Source organism: Zonotrichia leucophrys, chromosome 3, assembly GCF_028769735.1.
Source record: "Zonotrichia leucophrys gambelii isolate GWCS_2022_RI chromosome 3, RI_Zleu_2.0, whole genome shotgun sequence".
In the NCBI taxonomy this organism is placed as follows: Eukaryota; Metazoa; Chordata; class Aves; order Passeriformes; family Passerellidae; genus Zonotrichia; species Zonotrichia leucophrys.
The window spans coordinates 15748606-15768484 of record NC_088172.1 but is presented as its reverse complement, the minus strand read 5'-3'; the positions used below and the strand labels follow the sequence as shown (position 1 = coordinate 15768484).

At 38.9% G+C, this 19879-nt stretch overlaps 1 protein-coding gene across 1 annotated transcript in view; it reads left to right on the top strand.

The window, feature by feature from the left end:
• ME1 (malic enzyme 1) overlaps positions 1 to 19879 on the top strand; it is a 154875-nt gene that overhangs the window by 126814 nt on the left and 8182 nt on the right. The window contains exons 8-11 of the mRNA XM_064707454.1: positions 1446 to 1543; positions 3322 to 3435; positions 16194 to 16299; positions 19098 to 19240. Coding sequence (XP_064563524.1) covers positions 1446 to 1543; positions 3322 to 3435; positions 16194 to 16299; positions 19098 to 19240 — 461 coding nt within the window. The remainder of the gene's footprint in view (positions 1 to 1445; positions 1544 to 3321; positions 3436 to 16193; positions 16300 to 19097; positions 19241 to 19879) is intronic.

Below are 19879 nucleotides of genomic sequence, written 5' to 3'. Positions count from 1 at the left end.
CCACTATGTTGCTGTCCATGGGATCCAAGTTCCTTGCAGGAATAGAGTCTGATTTTTTTTTTTGTAGGCTCACCTTATGCTTTAGTGATGATAATAATTTGTGAAAAATACAAGCTTGTTGCATGAAGTCACAAACACATGAAAGAAGGTCTTCCCCTTCCAGTAGGCTTTGTTGGGGAGAAGGAGTCACCTTCAGTCTTTTGGTCAGAAGAGCCAGATGTGAGCTCCTGGTGACCAAATATCACTTCCTTGAGCACGACAGGGGCTGACAGCTGGACTCAGCAGTGCTGACAATTCACCTGCAGGGCAGTGTATCAATTTGGGTGCAGTGATTCAAGTTAAGAAAATTTAACTTTCTGAAAGAATGGGAGGATTGGTATTGTTCCAGATAAGCAAGCTGATTGGAACACCATCAGTCTTCAAATGTAATAAATTACTTTTTGCAAAGTAACAGGCTTTCCAGTAGTAGATAAGAAGCTGAAAAGAAATAGAAGAAGAAAAGAAATGTTTAGATTTGAAATTTTCAACCTAGAGTACAGTTAAGCACTGGAATAGGCTTGCTGAGCTCTTTCAAGTAAGAGTATTTGAAAGAAGACCTTAAGGACAAGTTAGACAAAGATATGTCAGCAATCACAGAGGTTAGATTTACTCTGCCACTCTGAACAAGTTTGAGTTAAATGCCTGGTTGAATTCTTTTTTTGCTCTACTTTTTATTAATAGCTGTTTCTCACAACGAGGACCAAAATTTCTCCATTCAAAGACAGGTATCTTTTTTCCTGGGGTTCTGATCTGGAGAAAAAAGACCTCCCTAGGCTAAACCATCAAACTGATTTTTTCCCTGTGTGACATTACTCAAAGATAGATTTGAAAGGTGCCTCCAAATGTTTTAGAAGATACTAAACTGAAACTCCTGTCACAGTGGGCTCAAGTCTTTAATAAGCTGGCCTAATTCTTACAGCTGGTTTAGCTTCTCTGTAAATGTTCAGTTTGATATTCTACTCTGACAACCTCCCCATGAGAAATGAAGTTTTATTTTAACCTTATATTTTACTGTACTTGAAGTATATCTATTTGAAGAATGAAACCAGTAACCTAATTTTCAGTATCTGGATTTCTTAAAAATATTTCTCTCTGGACTCTCGCACCCTTTGTTCTAAAAAAGGTCATAACTAGAGTATCTTACAAGAGTTTGAATGGCCTAGCCATTATACCCATCCATATAATCAGTCTATTTTATTTAATGTTACTCTGATGGTATTCTCACTTACATTTAACTTTTGTAAGAGTGAAGTAAAACAAACTCTAACTCCAGTCAACTGTTTGTTACTGTCCTCAGTATTTGTATCTTTTAGCCAAAAGATGCTGTGGTATTGCTTAAAATGTAAAGTTTTGTAATTATTTTAAGAATAATCAGATATATATTCTCTTTTTTTATTTTATTTCAGGAACTGCATCTGTTGCTGTTGCAGGTCTTCTTGCAGCTCTGCGTATCACCAAGAACAAATTGTCAGATCACACAGTGTTGTTCCAGGGAGCTGGAGAGGTAGGTGGTTTTATACACTGGGGAAATTGTTCTATGATGAGTTTTATTAATATTTACTGAGTTACATGTGTCCTATAAACAGGACAATTAAATGAGTAGAATAATTGCTAACACCTGCTAAAAGTTGTTTTTTAGTTCAAATGTAAACTCACAGAAAAAGCTCTGATCATCTGGTGAAGCCTCGTCTTTTTCGTAAGACATTTTTTGGAGATCTGCTTTCTTTTTAGAACTTCAGGTTTTAGCTCTTCCACTGTAAATTATTGAACTGCTCTTGATATAACTAAGCAAAACATTTTTTGACAGATGAGGAAATACAGCGGAGAAAGTAAATTTAACATATTTACCCAAGTCAGCATTATTTAGTAAGAAGTGCCCCTTTGATTTTTTTTGCATTGAATATAGTTTTTCAGTATTCTGCATATTAAGGTCATCCATTTCTGAGGATCTTTATGCAGACTATTTTTTATACTAATTTTTGAGTATTAATTTCTAAGCTGCTGACACACAAGTGCAGGCTGTACTTATCTACAGTATGGCTTGTCATCTTTTGTATGAAGCCTACAACCCCATGCTGGCTTCTTTAATTTCATTAAATATTTGGTGCTATGTCTGCAGTTTTCAAAGTGGCTTGTATCCATATCTGTCATGTCATCACCTTACTGCATCAAGACTATCCATCTTTCTAGAGTTCCTTCCCCTGGTTTTCTTCCATGTTCAACAAGCAGATGAATTAATGGTCTGATGTTTATTTTTTTGTCAATAGTTTTAGTGTGGCTGTTGCTGCCAAGAGGTAATGGTAGCTATCACCCCTGCTGCAGGAGCTGTTTCTTAATAAAACTAACTATTTCTTAGCAAAAAAGGAAAATCTCACTTGGTTCTCAGTGAAAATCAGTGATAAAGAACAAGAAACAGAACCCAAAAAATACACGTATGGGTCTTTAATCAGAAATATTGGCAAGTTTCTTGGCTTGTTTTGATGCCTGGTTTTCAATCTGTACCTGTATGGCATTTAATCTGTTGGATGAAATATTATAAAATCCAGTAAGAATGAAAAAAGTTTTGGCAAAAGATTGATACGTGAGTTTTTCTTTCCCCTGCTTTGACTGGGAGCACAGCCAAGTCTAGAGTTACAAAACATATGAATAGTAGGTAAAAGGAGACTTACCTTTCTGATGGACATCTTAGAAAAAGATAAGAGCAAAAGCTCTTGTGTTTTACTTTCTGGCATGCAGACTGTTATTTCCTTTAGTTTAAATTACAAAAATTTCAAAGAAGAAAAAATATTTCTTGTATTCTGAGATGAATATCATAGACTGATAGAATGGTTTGGATTGGAAGGGACCTTAAAGATCATCTAGTTTGACCCCTGCTGTCATGGGCAGGAACCTTCCACTAGACCAGATTGTTGTCCAACCTGGCACACTTCCAGGGCTGGAACTATCATTATGTGGAACAAATGTTAGTTCTAGCATTTTCTAGTTTCCAGCCTCAACATTTATTGTGCTCTTCACACTCTAAGAGCCATCTGAAGATTCATCTATGCTACGATTTATCTATATGATTTAAGATTTATTTATGCTCTTCTTCTGTGTTATGGTTTCTAATTACCAAATGGTAGCTACAGGTCATTAGGTTTATTTTATGAAAAAATAATGATTCCATATTATTGTTTATTAAAATTAGAAAATTTATCTAAAATAGTAGGTAAATGAAACATGTGAGCTGGGGATTTCTTTCATTTCTTGTTTTGGACTTTACCTTTCTTCTTTTTCCTTCAGGCTGCATTGGGGATAGCAAACCTCGTTCTTATGGCAATGGAAAAAGAAGGGCTATCCAAAGATGCAGCTATCAAAAGAATTTGGTTGGTTGACTCGAAGGGATTAGTCGTAAAGGTAATACAATTTTGTCATTACTTTAAATATCACAATACTTACTTGCATTCTGTAGATAAAGACAAGGACATATTCTTTGTGAAAGCAACTGCAAAAATATCTCTCTTGGGATAGCGAGTTGTTTTTCTTTTCTTAAGTTTATTAGATTAATGACAGACTGGCCAGTGGGATGATTATGCTTGGAGTTCCTGTTCTGTTTCTATTAGAGATGAGCACATAATGAAGAAAAATTTTCAGCAGTTCATTAAAAAATGTGTAAGAAAAGAAATGTCCAACTTCAGAGCTTAATATTTCCCATCTAAATGCGACTACTATTTGTTAGCACAGTCTTGGACAAAAATGTATAGGCACATTACTAGGATAGCAGGCAAGTCATCCTTCTGCAAGAACTGAGATGCATTGCAACAAAAAGCTTCTCTGCCCAGTGATACAGCTCATGTTGCAGATGTTGTGGTCTGCAGTCCTATCAACACTGGTCAGAATTTGAAGCTGCTGAGAGACTTCATCAGTCACCCTTACCTCATTCCTTCCATGTGCCAAAATAAAGAAACATATGAATTCCATGTGCCAGAGTAAAGAAACTGGTGTGTTTTAAAAGGTGGTTATATATTTAATAGTTTGTGAACTACTTAAAGGAAATAAATAGATGAGAGGCTAGTTGCCTTTGCTTTTTCACCTTGCTGGTTGGTTTGAAGTATTTGTGGTCATCCTTGTTGGTACCGCACTTCACAGTGTTCTTTGGCTGTCTGACATTAAAGGTCTTTTGTGGTTCACACAGCTGTGCATCAGGAGGATGCATTCTGCAGGCAGTCTCTGCTGGCTTATTGAACAGCATCACAGCACCTTTCACTCATAGTGTTAAAGGGAAAATAGTACAATCATAGACATCGAGATGGGCATTATTGGTATTATTATACCAAGGTCATCTTGGTCATCCCTTGCCAGAAGGCACAAAGGTAGCCTGATCAGGTACAGAGGAATGCAGGTAGCTAGGACACAGATTTTTTTTTCCTCTGGTGCTTTTTTTGTTTGTTTAATGTGTATTTTTAATCCTTTTGGTTTTCATCTAATAATTTTGAAGTGATTTTATCTCCAAACATAAATGACTGAAGGCTTGTGTATTATCTGTGGCTGCAGAAACCTTGAGGTTGCCTGAGAGTAATTGGTTGCACCATTTCTTTCACCATAGAAACTGGGCATATCAAATTATACTATTGAATTAAAATCACCTCCTGGTGATTGAGGAAACAAACAGGGGCAGAAGTGTAGGAGCTTCCCAGCCCTGAAGCAGTAAAAGAGGTCTCTGCTGCGTGTCCATCCAGCCGAGGAGGCTAACCAGCCTTTCTCCTTTCTTCTTGCTCCCTGTTTCTTGTCCCAGTCTCTTCACACCTCTCACTGCTAATTTGCCAGTTAGCTGACAATCTGGGCTGTTGCTCTTGGTAAGCAGAGACTCATTCCTTTCATAGGTTCTAAATTTTTAGTGACTCGGTGACTGCATTCTTTCCTCACCACCTTTGAGCTTCTGCACTCTCAAGCAGTGCCAAAACCAATCAGTGTTTCACACAGCCTCGATGTTCCTTTCCTCTGCTTATTCTTCTTGGTGGAGCTTTAATTTGGGTTTTGTCCAAAAAGCAGTCCACTGAATTTCATGTCCTGCCTGGAATATATTTGTGAACTGTTTGTGATCGCCAGACATAACAGCTGTCTGAGGTAGATTAGGGCTGGATTTGTGGCCAGATGTTGATGCAAGCAGCAGGAACGGACGGTGCATATTTCAGGTCATTGCTTGTGTTCCTGGAAGACCTGGCAGCACCAGTTTTCCCATCTGGCTGTCCTGAGGGGCTGGAGAATGGGTGGGGGCTTGCTGCTGTGTTGTGTTTGAGGGACATCTGTCAGTGCAAGGCCTGGGCTGACATAAGGAAACATATCCTTGGTATAGGGCTCTGCAAGTCCTCTCTTGGCTTTCTTCTGCAGCAAAATGTTCCCCCACTGAAAAGTTTCAAAAAAAATGGACAAAATACCCTTCCTGCAAAGAAAGAAAATAAAATGTAAGCCTCAAGAGGCTTAAGATTTAACTGCTGGGAAGCTATATATACAGTGAGCAAATAATTAAACTATTCCGGGTTCCTTTTTCTGGCCTGATAGAGAATGCTGTGATTTAGGTCTGCTTAGGAAATTATTTTGGCTTTAGCTGATTGCAGAAAAATGCTACAAGGCTTCTTGAAGAACTTTCCAAACTTGTAGAAATAAGATAAGAGAAATAAAGTGAGGAAGATTTAAGAGAACAAAATCAGAACTCTATTATTACAAACCCTTTCATTATTGCAAAGGTAAGAATTACCAAAATCAGAGCCTAGATCACCAGTTAATCAAATTTTGTATAAACTATGCTGACACGTATTTCTTACTACTAAAGACATGTATCAATGGAAACCTGATAAGAGTCCCTTAAAATTTGCCTCACTAAAACCTGCTTGATCAAAAGAATTCTATGTGAAGCAGGGAGACCTTTTAAATACTAGAAATATTCTGATCAGTTGCTTTAGCAGTATAAGAAATAACAGAATTGCTGAAGACTCAGCAGTTACTTTGTCCAACTAAACTAATTTTTACATCATTTATATTCTATGCTGGCCTTTGATCATTAATTTTGCAATGTGTTATTACAGATTTAAATATTGTTTCTCCTTTCATCTACTTTCTGTAGAATTTCAACCAGTTATAAGAAAAATAACCTGGGAACTGTTGTTGACCTGGCTGCAGTTTCCACCTTTTTCTTTTTTCCCCACCCTCAAAAGCTGCCACGAAGTCACTTATCAGGCTTTTGTTGCTGAATTTTTCCTTTGTGGCTTTTTAATTTTAGTTCAAGTGCAGCTGTGTTTTCATTTTCCTGTTAATTTTATTTTCCCCCCATGGGAACCATCTGTTTTCATTAAACCAAGCCTGATGACCAACTTTTCTGCTATGCTGTGGTAAAAGAGCTGGTGATAGAGCTGTGTTTGTTATACTGTCCATAGTTGGGTTCTGTAATTCCTTCTAGAGAATTTACAGTGTTGTAGATACCAGTTGGGGGTTGTTGTTTGGTCTTTTAAAGTTTGTTCAGAATGCTTTCACCTTTTGAAACTGTTTTCGAAAGGTGAGTGAGGAAGTTTTGCACATCATATACTTAAAATTGTGTGACTTTTTCAAATGTACTGTCGTAAGTATCCCAGTGTATTCAAATGGAAATTTTAATGCTTAATTAAGAGACACTTTAAAGTTGGTTTTGCACTCTTGTGTACTTGAAGATTATACATAATCAGTTGAGACTCATCTTTAGTTCTGAATTTCTAAATTATCACACAATCACAGTCTGTCTGATGAATATATATTTATCTATATAAAATGGGTAATGTCTCCCACATTCCACTCCCCTATTCTCAGTGTTCCCTTATTTTTCTTTCTGTTAATTCCACAGGTTACATCAATATGTGATGTGTGGTGAGCACATTTTGGGTCTCCTTTAAAGCTGCCATAGTGTCATGTGTAGCTGTATTAGTAGCCAAGTCTTAGTCCATGACAGTAAATTCTTTTGTGTCAACTGGTTGAGGAAAGGCAGAATATGAGAATGTTGGGAGATTCATGAGGTTCACCATTGTCTGAGCATTTCAGTAATGTGCTGCAAAGGCTTTTTATTACTTTTTGTTTTGTTTTCTAAGGCAGTACCAAGAACAGGGTAGGGTGATAGGCAAGAGGGTTCTTGGAACTTCCTAGGAATATGGTATAGTTAATAAGGCATTTTTAATATTTAAATGGACTTAGTAGAAACTTCCCCCCACCCTCTGCCAAGGATGGCTGCTCCTGTGCTGAGGATGGACAGGGAGTGTTCCTGGGCTGCCAAACATGCTTCTATTGCAGTGAAGTTTTTGTGTAACTTGCAAGGCATTTTTGTACACCACATACTCTCTAGTGCACAAAAGTTGTTCCTTTGCAGAGGGATGAATGTCATCCTTAATTTTAAAGAGTAAGTCACCATGGAGAAATGTTTCTTTGGACAGTTTTCACTCTATTCTTTCTAGTTCAGCACAGTAATACTTGTGTCTAGTTGAATGATTTGTATTCTAAATATCCATTAGATGTGTGATCTTAAACCCTGTATGACAAGCACAAGAATATTCACTGAAGTCTGATGGCTGAAGGCCTCACAATATTGATCTTCTATATCAGAGGAAGACTGAAATAGATCCCAAAAAATTAACAATTTCTGTGGTCCTGATTAATTATAATAGAGGTAACCAAGTAAACTGGTAGATAATCACATAAAAGGATTTCATTTTGCATCCTCTTTCCCCCATTTCATTATCCCTGGCAATTAAATTTGCAAAAGATTCTCACAACCAATTAACTGGCATTGGATATGACCCTGATTAAAGTTCATGGTTTGGTCAAAGCTGGGTACATACATGGTTCAATCTTTGCTTAGAGAATGATGGAAGAGAAAGGGGGACATTTGGAATAATACCAGAATTTCAGTGCCAGACTCATATAACAAGTGAAAGAATTTTCAGAGCTCCCAATGAAATATCATAACATTGAACTGAATCCCATCCAGACTGTCTGTTACTGATTTAAAAAAATTTTATCAGTAATCATTCTTTTAAAAAGTTTCAATTTCAATACTAGATGAATTTGATAATGTTTTAAACTGTTATAAACCACTGTCTGCCAGTTCTGCTAGCTTTTAATTATTTCTAGCTTTCTTTTTATCAACAGTCAATTATTCTGACACTTCTGTTCTTGATAAGTTCTTTTATGGCTGACTGCAACTGGCTGGGACTCTTTCAGCCAAAAAAATCATTTACATTTTAGCAAAGATGCAATGCCTTGAGTATCTCCAAGGAACCACAATCACTCAAAGCAGTTTCTGCCTTTTTTTACTCATGTACTATCCCAGCAAAGCAATCCTTGTTTGCTTCATCAGTTTTTCTGATGCCTGGGGAATTAATCTGTGCACTTAAATCTTGCATTTGTCATGTTCTATATCAAGTACAAGTTTTGCAAAAAGGAAACATTAATTTCTCTCTGAATGCTCGTGGCATTACTCATGCTCAGTGAGTAATATATGAAAACAAGTGAGGACAAGGCAAAAGGGTGATTGGTGGGGTGTTTCTCTAAAAGAGACACCACCAAAGCCCGTTGCCCTTGTTGGCACGTAACTCTTTGACTCCGTGTGCATTAGACGTACTGGTGAGATGGGGACCTAATTTGAGCAGTTTGTTATTTCTTTTGCTCATGCTCTGTTACTGAAAATAATTATTGATTTGCTCCATTTTCTGCTGTTCTGTGGATTTGTGATTTGCTCTGGTTCTCAGATCTTATCTTCTTGAAATAATTGTCTTTATAAATTGTGTCCTGCCTGTTAACCTATTAACCACGTGTGCTTACTTACATGGACAGGGTACTTTATAAATTTTATAGGACTAAAACAGCCCTACTTTTCTAACAATGAGTTTTAACATCAACACCAGAATTGTATTTCTTAATCATAATTGTATGTTTTACTGCCAACTATTATGGCATTGTCTCCTCAAAGTCTTGTGTCTTTTTCACACAATTGGCAACAAACTGTTTATTAGTTGTGTGCCCAAGTTGCCTGGTTTAGTTTTAATGTGTTTTCTTCACCTTTAGGTGTTAGAGGATGGGCCTGACCAGGAGGCACTCTCACTTTATAAAATCTTGGTATGAGGTTTTGGGAGGACTTGCATGTCTCTAATTTTTGGTTCCTAAATGAGGTGGCACAGGGTGCCTGTCACCTGCAGGTCCTTGGACTTCAATTAACCCCTGCCCAGTGAGTCCATATCCATGCCTCCACCCTTTTTATTTTGCATTTTTTGACTTGTACCTGCTGCTGTCCTGCAGTTCTGGCTGTGGCAGCCTGGCCTGTCCCCTCCCAGCCCACTCTTTGTGCCCCTCCTGTGCCATCCCTTTCATGATTCTGGGGCCTCCCCATGGAGGTCTCTCTGCCTGGAGTTCTCAACAGCCTTTAGACCAGGGATTTACTTGTGATGAAACAGATTAAAAAGCCACATAGAGACCATCTCCCAAAAGGGAGGTGCTTCACTACCTTCTCCTATGACTCCTAACCACGTTCTTTTTTTCACAATTGCTTTTTTGTTTGTTTGTATTTAAACTCTGCAGCAAGGAATTCACAGGAAAAATGCAAGTAAAACCAAAACATTTAGAACATTTGCAGTTGGAAATACTCAAATTACTAATGGACCACTTTGCTCCCTGGTCTACAGTTCTCATGTCTTTTGTGGTTCTCATGTCTTCAGTATTTAAGAACCTCAAATTATTTTATGAATTTATCTGTGTACTGATCTCTGAGCTCTTGTTTAAATAAGCCACAGTTGACACAGTGAAACAGAGGAAAGTGTTTATATAAATAGATTTGTGCTACCCTGGTTGTGAGACGGGCTGAGAGCCAGCAGTGCCTCGAATGTGGGACTGCACAGTCATCAGAGAGCTCTGCTCTGCTCCTTCACAGCTGCCTCCCAGCTCATGGCAGGGGCAGCTCTGGGCAGCTTCCAGCCCTGCCCAGCACTATGGCAGGAGCAGCTCTGGGCAGCTTGCAGCCCTGCCCAGGGCTGATGGTGAGGGCAGCTCTGGGCAGCTTGCAGCCCTGCCCAGCACTGATGGCAGGAGCAGCTCTGGGCAGCTTGCAGCCCTGCCCAGCACTGATGGTGAGAGCAGCTCTGGGCAGCTTCCAGCCCTGCCCAGCATGATGGCAGGGGCAGCTCTGGGCAGCTTGCAGCCCTGCCCAGCACTGATGGCAGGAGCAGCTCTGGGCAGCTTGCAGCCCTGCCCAGCACTGATGGCAGGGGCAGCTCTGGGCAGCTTGCAGCCCTGCCTGTCTGGCCTGGCTGGCACAGAGCTGCTCTGCTCTGCAGCCCCGGCTCCTGCAGCAGCCCCAGCTCTGACAGGCCATTAGGCTGCACATTGGTGGCATTTGTAAGGTTTGCCTCCCATTTTCTAATTTCCCATATAGATGTCTGCCGTGCAGTCTGGTCTCCTGTTTTTACAGCTGTTTTCTATGAAATTTCTCAGGGTTTTATTGATGGGTCATTTTTGTTTGTTATCTGAGCCTCAATTTGGCTATAATGTGATGATAAGAGTAACTTTCTGTGAAAACTGTGATGTACATTTGCTTGAAACCTGATCCCTGTTGATCAGACCCTTAAACTAAAAACTACAGAACCCTCCTGAAGCTGCTCCCTATGAACTGTTTTCATTTCAAATCCAAAATACAAACAATTTCTTCATAGAACTATTCACTACTGAGTCCTCTTACTTCCTTTTGCTCCTTGAATTGAAAGGTCCTGGTGTTCATGTGACTGTGTTTTGTAATAATAAAATACAGTACCAACCACTCTGACCCATTAAGGAGTAGAGATTTTTTAGGATTGCCAACATCTTTCATACATAATGTCACAATCAGAGAATGCTGCCATTGTTTCTTTATCTCTGTACTTCATCTGTTGGTTTAACACAGTCCACCTTTGTAATTCATTTGCTAATAAAGAATTTAGTTCATATTACTTTCCGTCTCAGATACCACAGTGACTTCTAATATATCCGTTTTCAGGCTGCTTTGTTCTCTTTTGTTCAAATACAAAATAACCCAAAGGTTTCTTGGTACAGAATGATACTCTGATAGAAGCAATACTTTTCCATTAAAAAGTAATTTCTGGAATTTTGGTTTTAAGTTTTTGGACTTAAGAATTATTAATCTTTGTGAGTGTTATTAATATTTTCAACCTTCAGTATTCTAGTGAAGTATATTGTGTAGTTTATTCAGGCAGTCTGATTATCCATTAAAGATACTATGATTTTCTTCATGGTACATTAGTTTTTAGTAGGGTTTTTTTGTTGGCTGTTTTTATTTTCTGTTTGGTTTTTCTTTCCAATTCAAGCAAACTTATTAAAATGCCCCAGAAAATTACTTATTCTAGAAAAGATAAGAAAAACATATAAGATTATATAACATTTTAAATGATAAGGAAATAATCTTGATACTTTTTTATTTCTTTCTTGGGATGATGAATACATTTGGGAAATAAAAGCAAGAAGAATATATAGTCTCTTTTTCTCACTTTGCCTTCCTCTTTTTTCTATTGAAAGAGTTTGTGAGTTTGTGTCCTCCCCTCTAAATAGCTGCACAGGTATCCCATTAAATCTCTTGGTTCATCTGTGGATTTCAGTGTGAAAGACTTTCTGTTTGGATTTGGGTAGTGTCCCTTGATGCAGGAGTGAGACATGTATCTTTATGTACATCTACATATGCCATACACAATAGAAAACATAATGCACCTTAAGGCAGCTGATGCCTGGCCTGGAGGAGTCTTTGTACAGCTATTCAAACAACAGTGCAATAACATCCTTTGGTAGCAGCTCCTGGAAAAAAGTCTGTCCAAAAATCTCTCCCTGTGTGGTGAGCATTGAGGTGCTTCAGTGAAACAGTGAGACTGTACAGAGGTTTGGTGTACTGCAAAGGTCTCCAAACTGCTGGTTTTTCTGAGCCCTTTTCATTGACTGAATGAATTGTTAATGATGCTGAAAGAGCAAGACAGTGGACTTAGAAGACATATCTGAATGTAACTGAAGATGCTGTTTCTACTTAAAAGACTCAGAGCTTCATACACAAAACCCTCAGAGCCCATTCAAACTCTTCAAAATATTGTGTATATTACATTTTTTCTTTTTCCTATTAGGAGAAGAAAGGAAATACCAGTAAGCTCTGTGCCATGTTAGTGTTTTAGGATTATGGAGATGCAAGCAGACCAGAGCAATTTCTGATTTATGCTGTTTTGTGTTGATCCTTTACTGCTCATTTCCCAGCTGCCACAGTTCAAAAGCTGGCTAAGCCAGGGCTGGAAATGGACATGTCAGAAGATGTGCTCTGTGCTTCTGGAAGATGTTTTAGTCAGAGCAGCTCAGCACTGACAGGTCCAGCCACTTGACACCACTCCAATGTCAGGAAGGAGACAAGACAGCAAACCACACAAATCCAGAATTGAGACATCTGCATTTTGGCTCCATCCTATTCTTTTTGCTGGCTGACAAAAGCTCTGTGATTTCTTATTCTAGCTATAGGCATTCAGGGATGAATGTCTGGAAGCTTGTACCAAATGGCTTGGCAGCCCCTTATTGTAAGGAAGATACACAAAACTGAATTGTTTATTCCTTCTTGCTTGTCCTGTTGGCAGGGCACAGAGGAAAGCTAGTCATGGTTCTGCTGCTGCCTTTCTGCTTGGTGGAGAGCAGAACTTAAGAATTTATCACTTTGTGGAGAAAAAAATACTGTCTAAAGAACTGGCCTCTAAACTATTGAAGTTATGTAATCAGCTAGCTGGTCTTGATATCTTGGATGTAGAGCTTAGGGAGGTGTTATGTAGCTCCTTTGGGATCACTGAATTAACAGTGAAGATACATTTCTGACACCTCTCCTATGAGGAAAGGCTGAGACACTTGGGATTGTTCAGCCTGGAGGACAGAAGGCCCCAGGAGACCTTCTATTGGCCTTCCAGTACCTAAAGGGGCCTGTAAGAAAGCTGGAGAGGGACTTCTTACAAGGGCAGGGACTGATAGGACAAGAGATTTCATCTTTAAATTGAAAGAGGGTCAATTCATATTAGAAATAATGAATAAATTTTTTTATAGTGAAGGTGGTGACACACTGGAACAGGTTGCCCAGAGAAATTGTGGATTCCCCATCCCTGGAAGTGTTCAAGGCTAGGTTGGATGGGGCTTTGAGCAACCTGGATTAGCAGAAGGTGTCTGTGCCTACAACAGGCTGGGTGGAAGGAGATGATCTTTAAGGTCTCTTCCAACCCAAACCATTCTACGAGTCTCATTTATTTTAAAATGTAAATACTAAAAAATCAAAAAACAACCCAACCGTATAATTTCTTTTATAAGCATTTTCCAAGCAAAAATGTCTATGCACATAGCTGTTGTTATTTTTGCTAAGCCACATAATTTAATATTTCATTCTTAGTTAATATGCTGGAAAAATATTTACTTGGAGACATGATCTATGCTGACTAATGGGATCAAACTAATTCAGACCAAAGCTGAATAAATAAGTAAATTTTAAATTGTTTGGGTTTTTACTTGCATTGAGATTTTTGTTTGTTTGTTTGAGTATATTTTTTTTAGAATGGTAGAGTATCATGTGTGAAATTAAGAGCAGATAGAAATTAGGGTACGGCAGAAGTGAATCTGACCTGAGCTGACCCATCTGTCCAGCACTAGTCTCTCTACCTCGCAGCCTGAAAAACATTGCAGTGGGTCACATCCTTACTGTTTGAGCACTCCTTTGTAGCCAATTAAATGAGAGATCATTGTCAATGTCAGGACTTTGAATCCCTGGTGTTTCATCAGTAAGTGTTTTAACACCTACTCAAAAGCCAGTCAGGTGTAAAACTGTATAAAAAAGAAAGTCTACTTCATGAAGGATTTTGGTTGTTTGTTTTGACTGAAATTGAAATGAAAGAATAGCAAGATTTGTATCTGCTAAGATGTCAGCCGGATCTCTTGGCTGTTACCTGCTGCAGAAAAAATCAAAGGTGACCTTTCCTGAGCAATCTGTCCAGATCTGCAGATCCTGGATGGGCTCAGAGCTACCAGCCTGGCACAGCCCTTGGAGGTGATGGTTTTTTCCTTGGTAGCCCAAGGCAGTCTCCTAGAGGTTTTAAGGTCAGATGCAAAACTGGCCTCCTCAGCAGCAACAGGATGAACCATTAAGGAACCATCTCCAGAAGCAGCCTGGGACTGGATGGTGGCCCAGGGCACTCCTGGCTCCCCAGCAAATCTGCCACCAAGCATTTAAATTCCAACCAATCAGCAGATTAGAATGAGAAGTGGCTTTTATTAAAGTATTTTGAGTTAATCCTAGCAACAAGCTCTTGGTCTGGAAGTCATAAACGTTGGGGTTTCTTCTTTCCTGACTAAAATGAAAGCTTCTTATTTTTCCCTTGAAAAAGTTAAGGAAAATTCCTGCTTTAAAATGAGATGTGTCTAAAGTGTGTGTGCAGACTGTGGGGACATCTGCTGGGATGCTGCGAAATGGCAGGATGCAAAATGCATACCGTGGTGGAATGATTCAAGCATGAACATGCCAAAAATGATTAATACTGCAGCATTCCCTCAGGGCTGACAATTCCACATTTTATCCACAAAGGAAATCAAGTGCCCCTATCTCAGTATTCCTGTGCTGATCACTCTAGGAGAACACTTAAGACCTGCATAAGCCCATCCAGACATCAAAATGTGTAGAGAAAAGAGAGATCTCTGGAAATGCCCTGTAATCCTGGGTGAGCCAAAAGGAGCTGGCACGCTGTGGGGCAGAGCAGCTCAGTCAGCCCTGACCACATGACAGCTCCCTGTGGCCCCCTTGGGATGGAAGCACTTTTCCCTGCAGATGGAAATGAGAAACAGCCTCTCCTTCTGCCCAGCAGCTCTGGCAGTGCTGAGCCAGGACCAGCAGAGGAGCTTTGGGGATCGGTCTGGCACGGCCACGTGCTGCCACACTGCAGAATTGTGGTCCGAAATGAAGCATCAGCTTTCTCAGTTTTGTTAGAAAAGCTAACTGGGGCTTATGTCTGATGGTGTATGCAGGCCTAAATTGAACCAAAATTTTCAAATTTATAGATTTTGGTGGAATTGTGGAATGAATTCTGTTCCAGTACTTCCATTTAGCCTTAATAATCTTGCTGAGATTAAGGAAACTTTCATTTTACCAGTTGTAAAAGGTGTGGCTGGGGAGATGATACATATCTGTTCTGGCTATTTGGTCAAAATTATATTCAGCATTCAATTTTCCTCATGTACTTCCGTGTTTAATCTGCATCTTTCTGTCTGAAATTGAAAGGTGTTTGAAGGGCTGGAACCATCTTCTAGACTTGTGTTTGAAAAGTTCCTCTGCAGTGATATTTTCTGCAAAAGACTAAAACAAGGGGTGGTGGTGTGCTTGTTTCAGACTTTTCTGCTGACATTTTCAGATGTCTGTGTACATATTTAGACAGCTAACAGCATTTTCACAAACTCTGGCCCATTCTCAGCCTGCACTCCACATTACACTGATTCAAACCCACTTTGCAGCCCAAGTCAATGTCAGTGATATTCTAAAGCCCTTTCTCCTGAATCTGTCATATTCTGTTTGGAAACCTTGTTGGGCATTGGTGGGTGGAAAATGCCAGTAGAGATCAGGGCAAAATCTTTTTCACAGCTGAGTCAATTTTGCTAATGCAGAAACGGTGCACCAGACATCTGGTTGGAATTATGTTTATATTCCATCCTTAATAATTAATGACCTAAATATGAAAAATGTGAAGAAAAATGTATGCTCCACTATAGTATAAATACTCACACCATATAGCCTCCATACTTTCAGGCAAGAGCAAAGTTGAAAAAGCTAAGAGAAACTATTTTTATTTTGCTAAGTTACAAATCTCGTGTAATTGCTCAATTAGATGTTAATACTGTGGTATTCTACAGCTATTTTTGATTTAAAGTACAATTACTGAATTTATTGACTGCTTAGACAAATAGATTAGTCCTAAATTATCGTAAGCATATTAGCTGTACACAGTGTAACTTCATTTGATATGATAGATGCAAAAATAGAAATGAAAATAGAATGTGTTAAACCAGATATATAAACAAGATATTAGGTTCCATTAAACTTAAATTTATTTTTCTTGTTGTTCTCTATGCAGGGCCGTGCCTCATTAACACATGAGAAACAGCGTTTTGCCCATGAACATCGTGAAATGAAAAATCTAGAAGATATTGTTAAAGATATAAAACCGTCCGTACTAATAGGTAATTTCTTTGACTTTAAGGCAATGACCTTATTCTTTGTTGAAAAAAAAAAAGGGGATGTGGCTTTGTCTGAAGAGAAGATCAAGTTCCTCTGAACAGTTTACCTTTGTGTGTTTTCAGAAAACACTGGGTGCATAATGGACTCTATTAAGCAACTGAACAAATAGTAACTATCCAGGCGTGTAACACTGCTTTCATTCTGAGCCATCCATTTTACAGGGGAATCTGACTGGGTTTAAACATCTGATGGAGGACCTTACCACCTTCCTAAATTATTTCTTGTGTAATGTGGAAGGTGTAATACAAATAACCTCCAACTTAGAGTGAGAAAACTGAACTAAGCTTATGTAAGGCTATGCAAATACAAGGGTGCTGTATCTGAGTCTTCTTTTTGCTCACATTTAGGTCCTTAGCTAGCAGTCCTCTTTGCAGACCAAAATGTAAATTTTACAAGACCTTATCTTTTGTAAAAGCTGAAGGACTGTGATCTCAATAATGAATTGTTCAGCTCTCTATAGTTCGGTTATTGTGTTTCAGTGACAGTTTCAGGAGTGAACTGCAAGTACTCTTGGGTTTTTTTTAAATATGTAAGTCTTGAAGATTAATCTATCTGGCTAATAAACTCATTCATCAGATACTAGAAAACTGAAATGCCACAGTGATAACTGTCCTACATTTTAACAGCTACCTTTTTGACTATGCCTACACCACATGTTCCTTGTTCAGTAAAATCCGCTTTTACCGGTGGTCATCAGTGAGGTAAATGAATTCTCTTCCTGTGCTACATGAAGATATGACTGAAAGAGGAGACCAAGTGGTGCAGAGAATTTACTTAGTATACTACAAGGCTGAAGATGCTAGAGGGACAGAAGAGTAGAATGAATGAATATTTATGCAGATAAAGGTGTTTGGATGCTTAGGGAAAATCTGCTGCCATGAAATATGGGGTTTACTGTGTGTAATTTTTATGTATAAAGCTATGTGACTCTCCCTCAAGGTCAGTTTCTCTTATCAGTTCTGTATAATGAAGTCTCTTCCATCAGAAACAGCAATAGAAACTAATATTGGGGATTTTTGGTTTGAGAGACTAGACATTCAGTATGTTCCCTGGAGTACCAGGAGTCATGGGGAAATACATTGATAGCCCTTCTCCCATCGTTTACTTTGCTCTGTCTGAGCAAATCCTTATACACATTTCATTGCCTGCAATGGCTCAAGGAAAAGCCTTAAGTTCGATAGACCCAGTCTAAGAAACAGCAATTAAAAAAATAGCCATAAACATTTTGTTTTACCTTAAATCTGAAGATAGTTGTCATTCGCGCAGCTGGCTGTCCAGAAGCAGTTTTAGCGGACATTAAACACTTGGCAGCTGAAGATTTAACCAGAAACTGAGGTGTATAACAGGCTCTTATACAACTGTTCATCAGACACAGAGTGGCTCAGCTGGTCTGTCAGAGCTTTTGCATCTGAGCATCCCTGTCCATTCATAGAAGGTCAAGTAGAGAGAGCTCAGAGTTGCAAAAAATCATAGTATGTAACAGATGATACCATGCTCCATGTAGAATCAGTCAGAAAATACTCTGAGATGCCTTAAAGAAATGTTTGTCCTGAAGCACAATCTTAGAGCCAGCTCTGGGCAGTGAGGGCCCCTTTCATCTCCCCCCAAGGACCTGATGTTCTCCTCAGGCAAATCCCAAGCTGTTCTTTCAGACTGGGCACTGTCAAGATGCTCATTGGAGCATCAGTGATGAGATGCTGCAGTACTGACCTGAGAAAGGCTGAAGTTCCAGGCTTTCCTCTCCCAGCCTGGGTTTTAATCCATTTCCACTCCCCAGGAGAGGGAAAACAAGCTGTTTTCCCTGATTTTGAAACTCAGATGCTGTGTGGAATGCAGAATGGGGTGTCAGACACTGGGGTCTGTGAGGACAAAGGAGGCTACCTTCTCTCCAAGCCAGGTGAGAGAAGCCTCCAGTAAAATAAAGTCGTTTTACTCCAAGATCTGTGTATCTGTTTATTTTCACTGAAGGTGTGGATATCCTTGAATTACCATCTCTTGTAGATTATTCAGAAATATGGGAATCCTTGGCATCTCAAAAACATCACACACCCCCTCTTTGTTTGCGTATTGTCTGAGGTCCAAGATCTAAGTTCTGGCTGCAAGTCTGCAATGCAGCAGAGTGCAACCTAAGTTAGATGATTTCATCCTGCCAGAGTGGCATTCAGTTCCTATGAATAGCATTTATAAGTGTGAACAGTACAGGGAATAGAAAAGCATCTACAGTGCAATGAAAAGGGATGTATTAAAGAAATTGTTGCTGTCAGGGAACACCTAGACTCAAAATTATTATTTGTCAGCTCAGCTCAGATGTAGAAGGCAGAGACTTTACTCATCATGTCAGAAAAATCTGAAATCTGACACACTGGATTTGGGAGAAACTCTCCAGTCTGTTTAGGGCCCAGAGCTGCATCTGTCTAGTCCATACTGGACCTAGCTGCAGGTTAGGTGATAACATTTTTATCTTACACAAAGGACCTGAGAAAAGGGAAAGGAGAAATTCACCAGATCATGCAGGGGAAAATAGGTTGTGGCTTATGCTAGGGACAATGCTGAAGTTTCACTATTGCAAAGTCTTTTATACAAAACTTTATTCCAACTACATGTTAGGAAAAAGGCTGAACTCCATTTTAAAGAGGGAGAAAGAGAGAAAGGAGCTTTGTTCTTTTACAAGTGACATGCTTGTCTTACCTTGAACTAATTTAATTTGTCTACTTGTTATATGTGTATTTTTCTTCTTTAGGAGTTGCTGCAATTGGTGGTGCTTTTACTCCACAAATTCTTAAGGATATGGCTGCTCTAAACAAACATCCTATAATTTTTGCTCTCAGCAATCCCACCAGCAAAGCAGAATGTACTGCTGAGCAGTGCTACAAATACACAGAGGTAAGCAAAGATTAACATCTTTCCAGTATAAGTCATGAAAAGTCTGAAATTAAATTTTAAAAGGGAGGAGGACAGAGGGTGGAGCAGCAGGTACTAATCATGTCTCTGTACATAGATAAAATGAGTTAAATAATTTAAAAGATTTTTCAGATTTTATCAAGACAATTTCATTGAGTTCACTGCATGCTTGCACTCTTATAAAAACATTTCATAGCTTTTATTGGTGTAGGCAACACTCATAATCTTTTATAACCAAAGCATCAGTCACCATCAATCACTAAAGTATTATGAACTGTACCATTTTGTGTAATATATACACACAGTGGCATGCTTTTGATTTGAGATTTCATAAACACTCTTTTGGGTAAGAAAATATTTCAATACATGAAACAGAATCTTTAAAATCATTATTCTGTATTAAGAACTGGGGTAATTGATTCTTCTTACAAAGTTTTCTGTTACATAAATGTAGGTAAAAATCAAGAGAACTGTGCTTGCTTATTTATCATAGAGGTACTGATAAACACATAATCCTGTAATTCAGCCTAGAATTTAAAATGTATATGTGTTTCATAGTGGGTGTATTTAGATTTCTTTTCAGATACAGGGCATTTTGAATGACAGTTTCTCAGTGTTTAA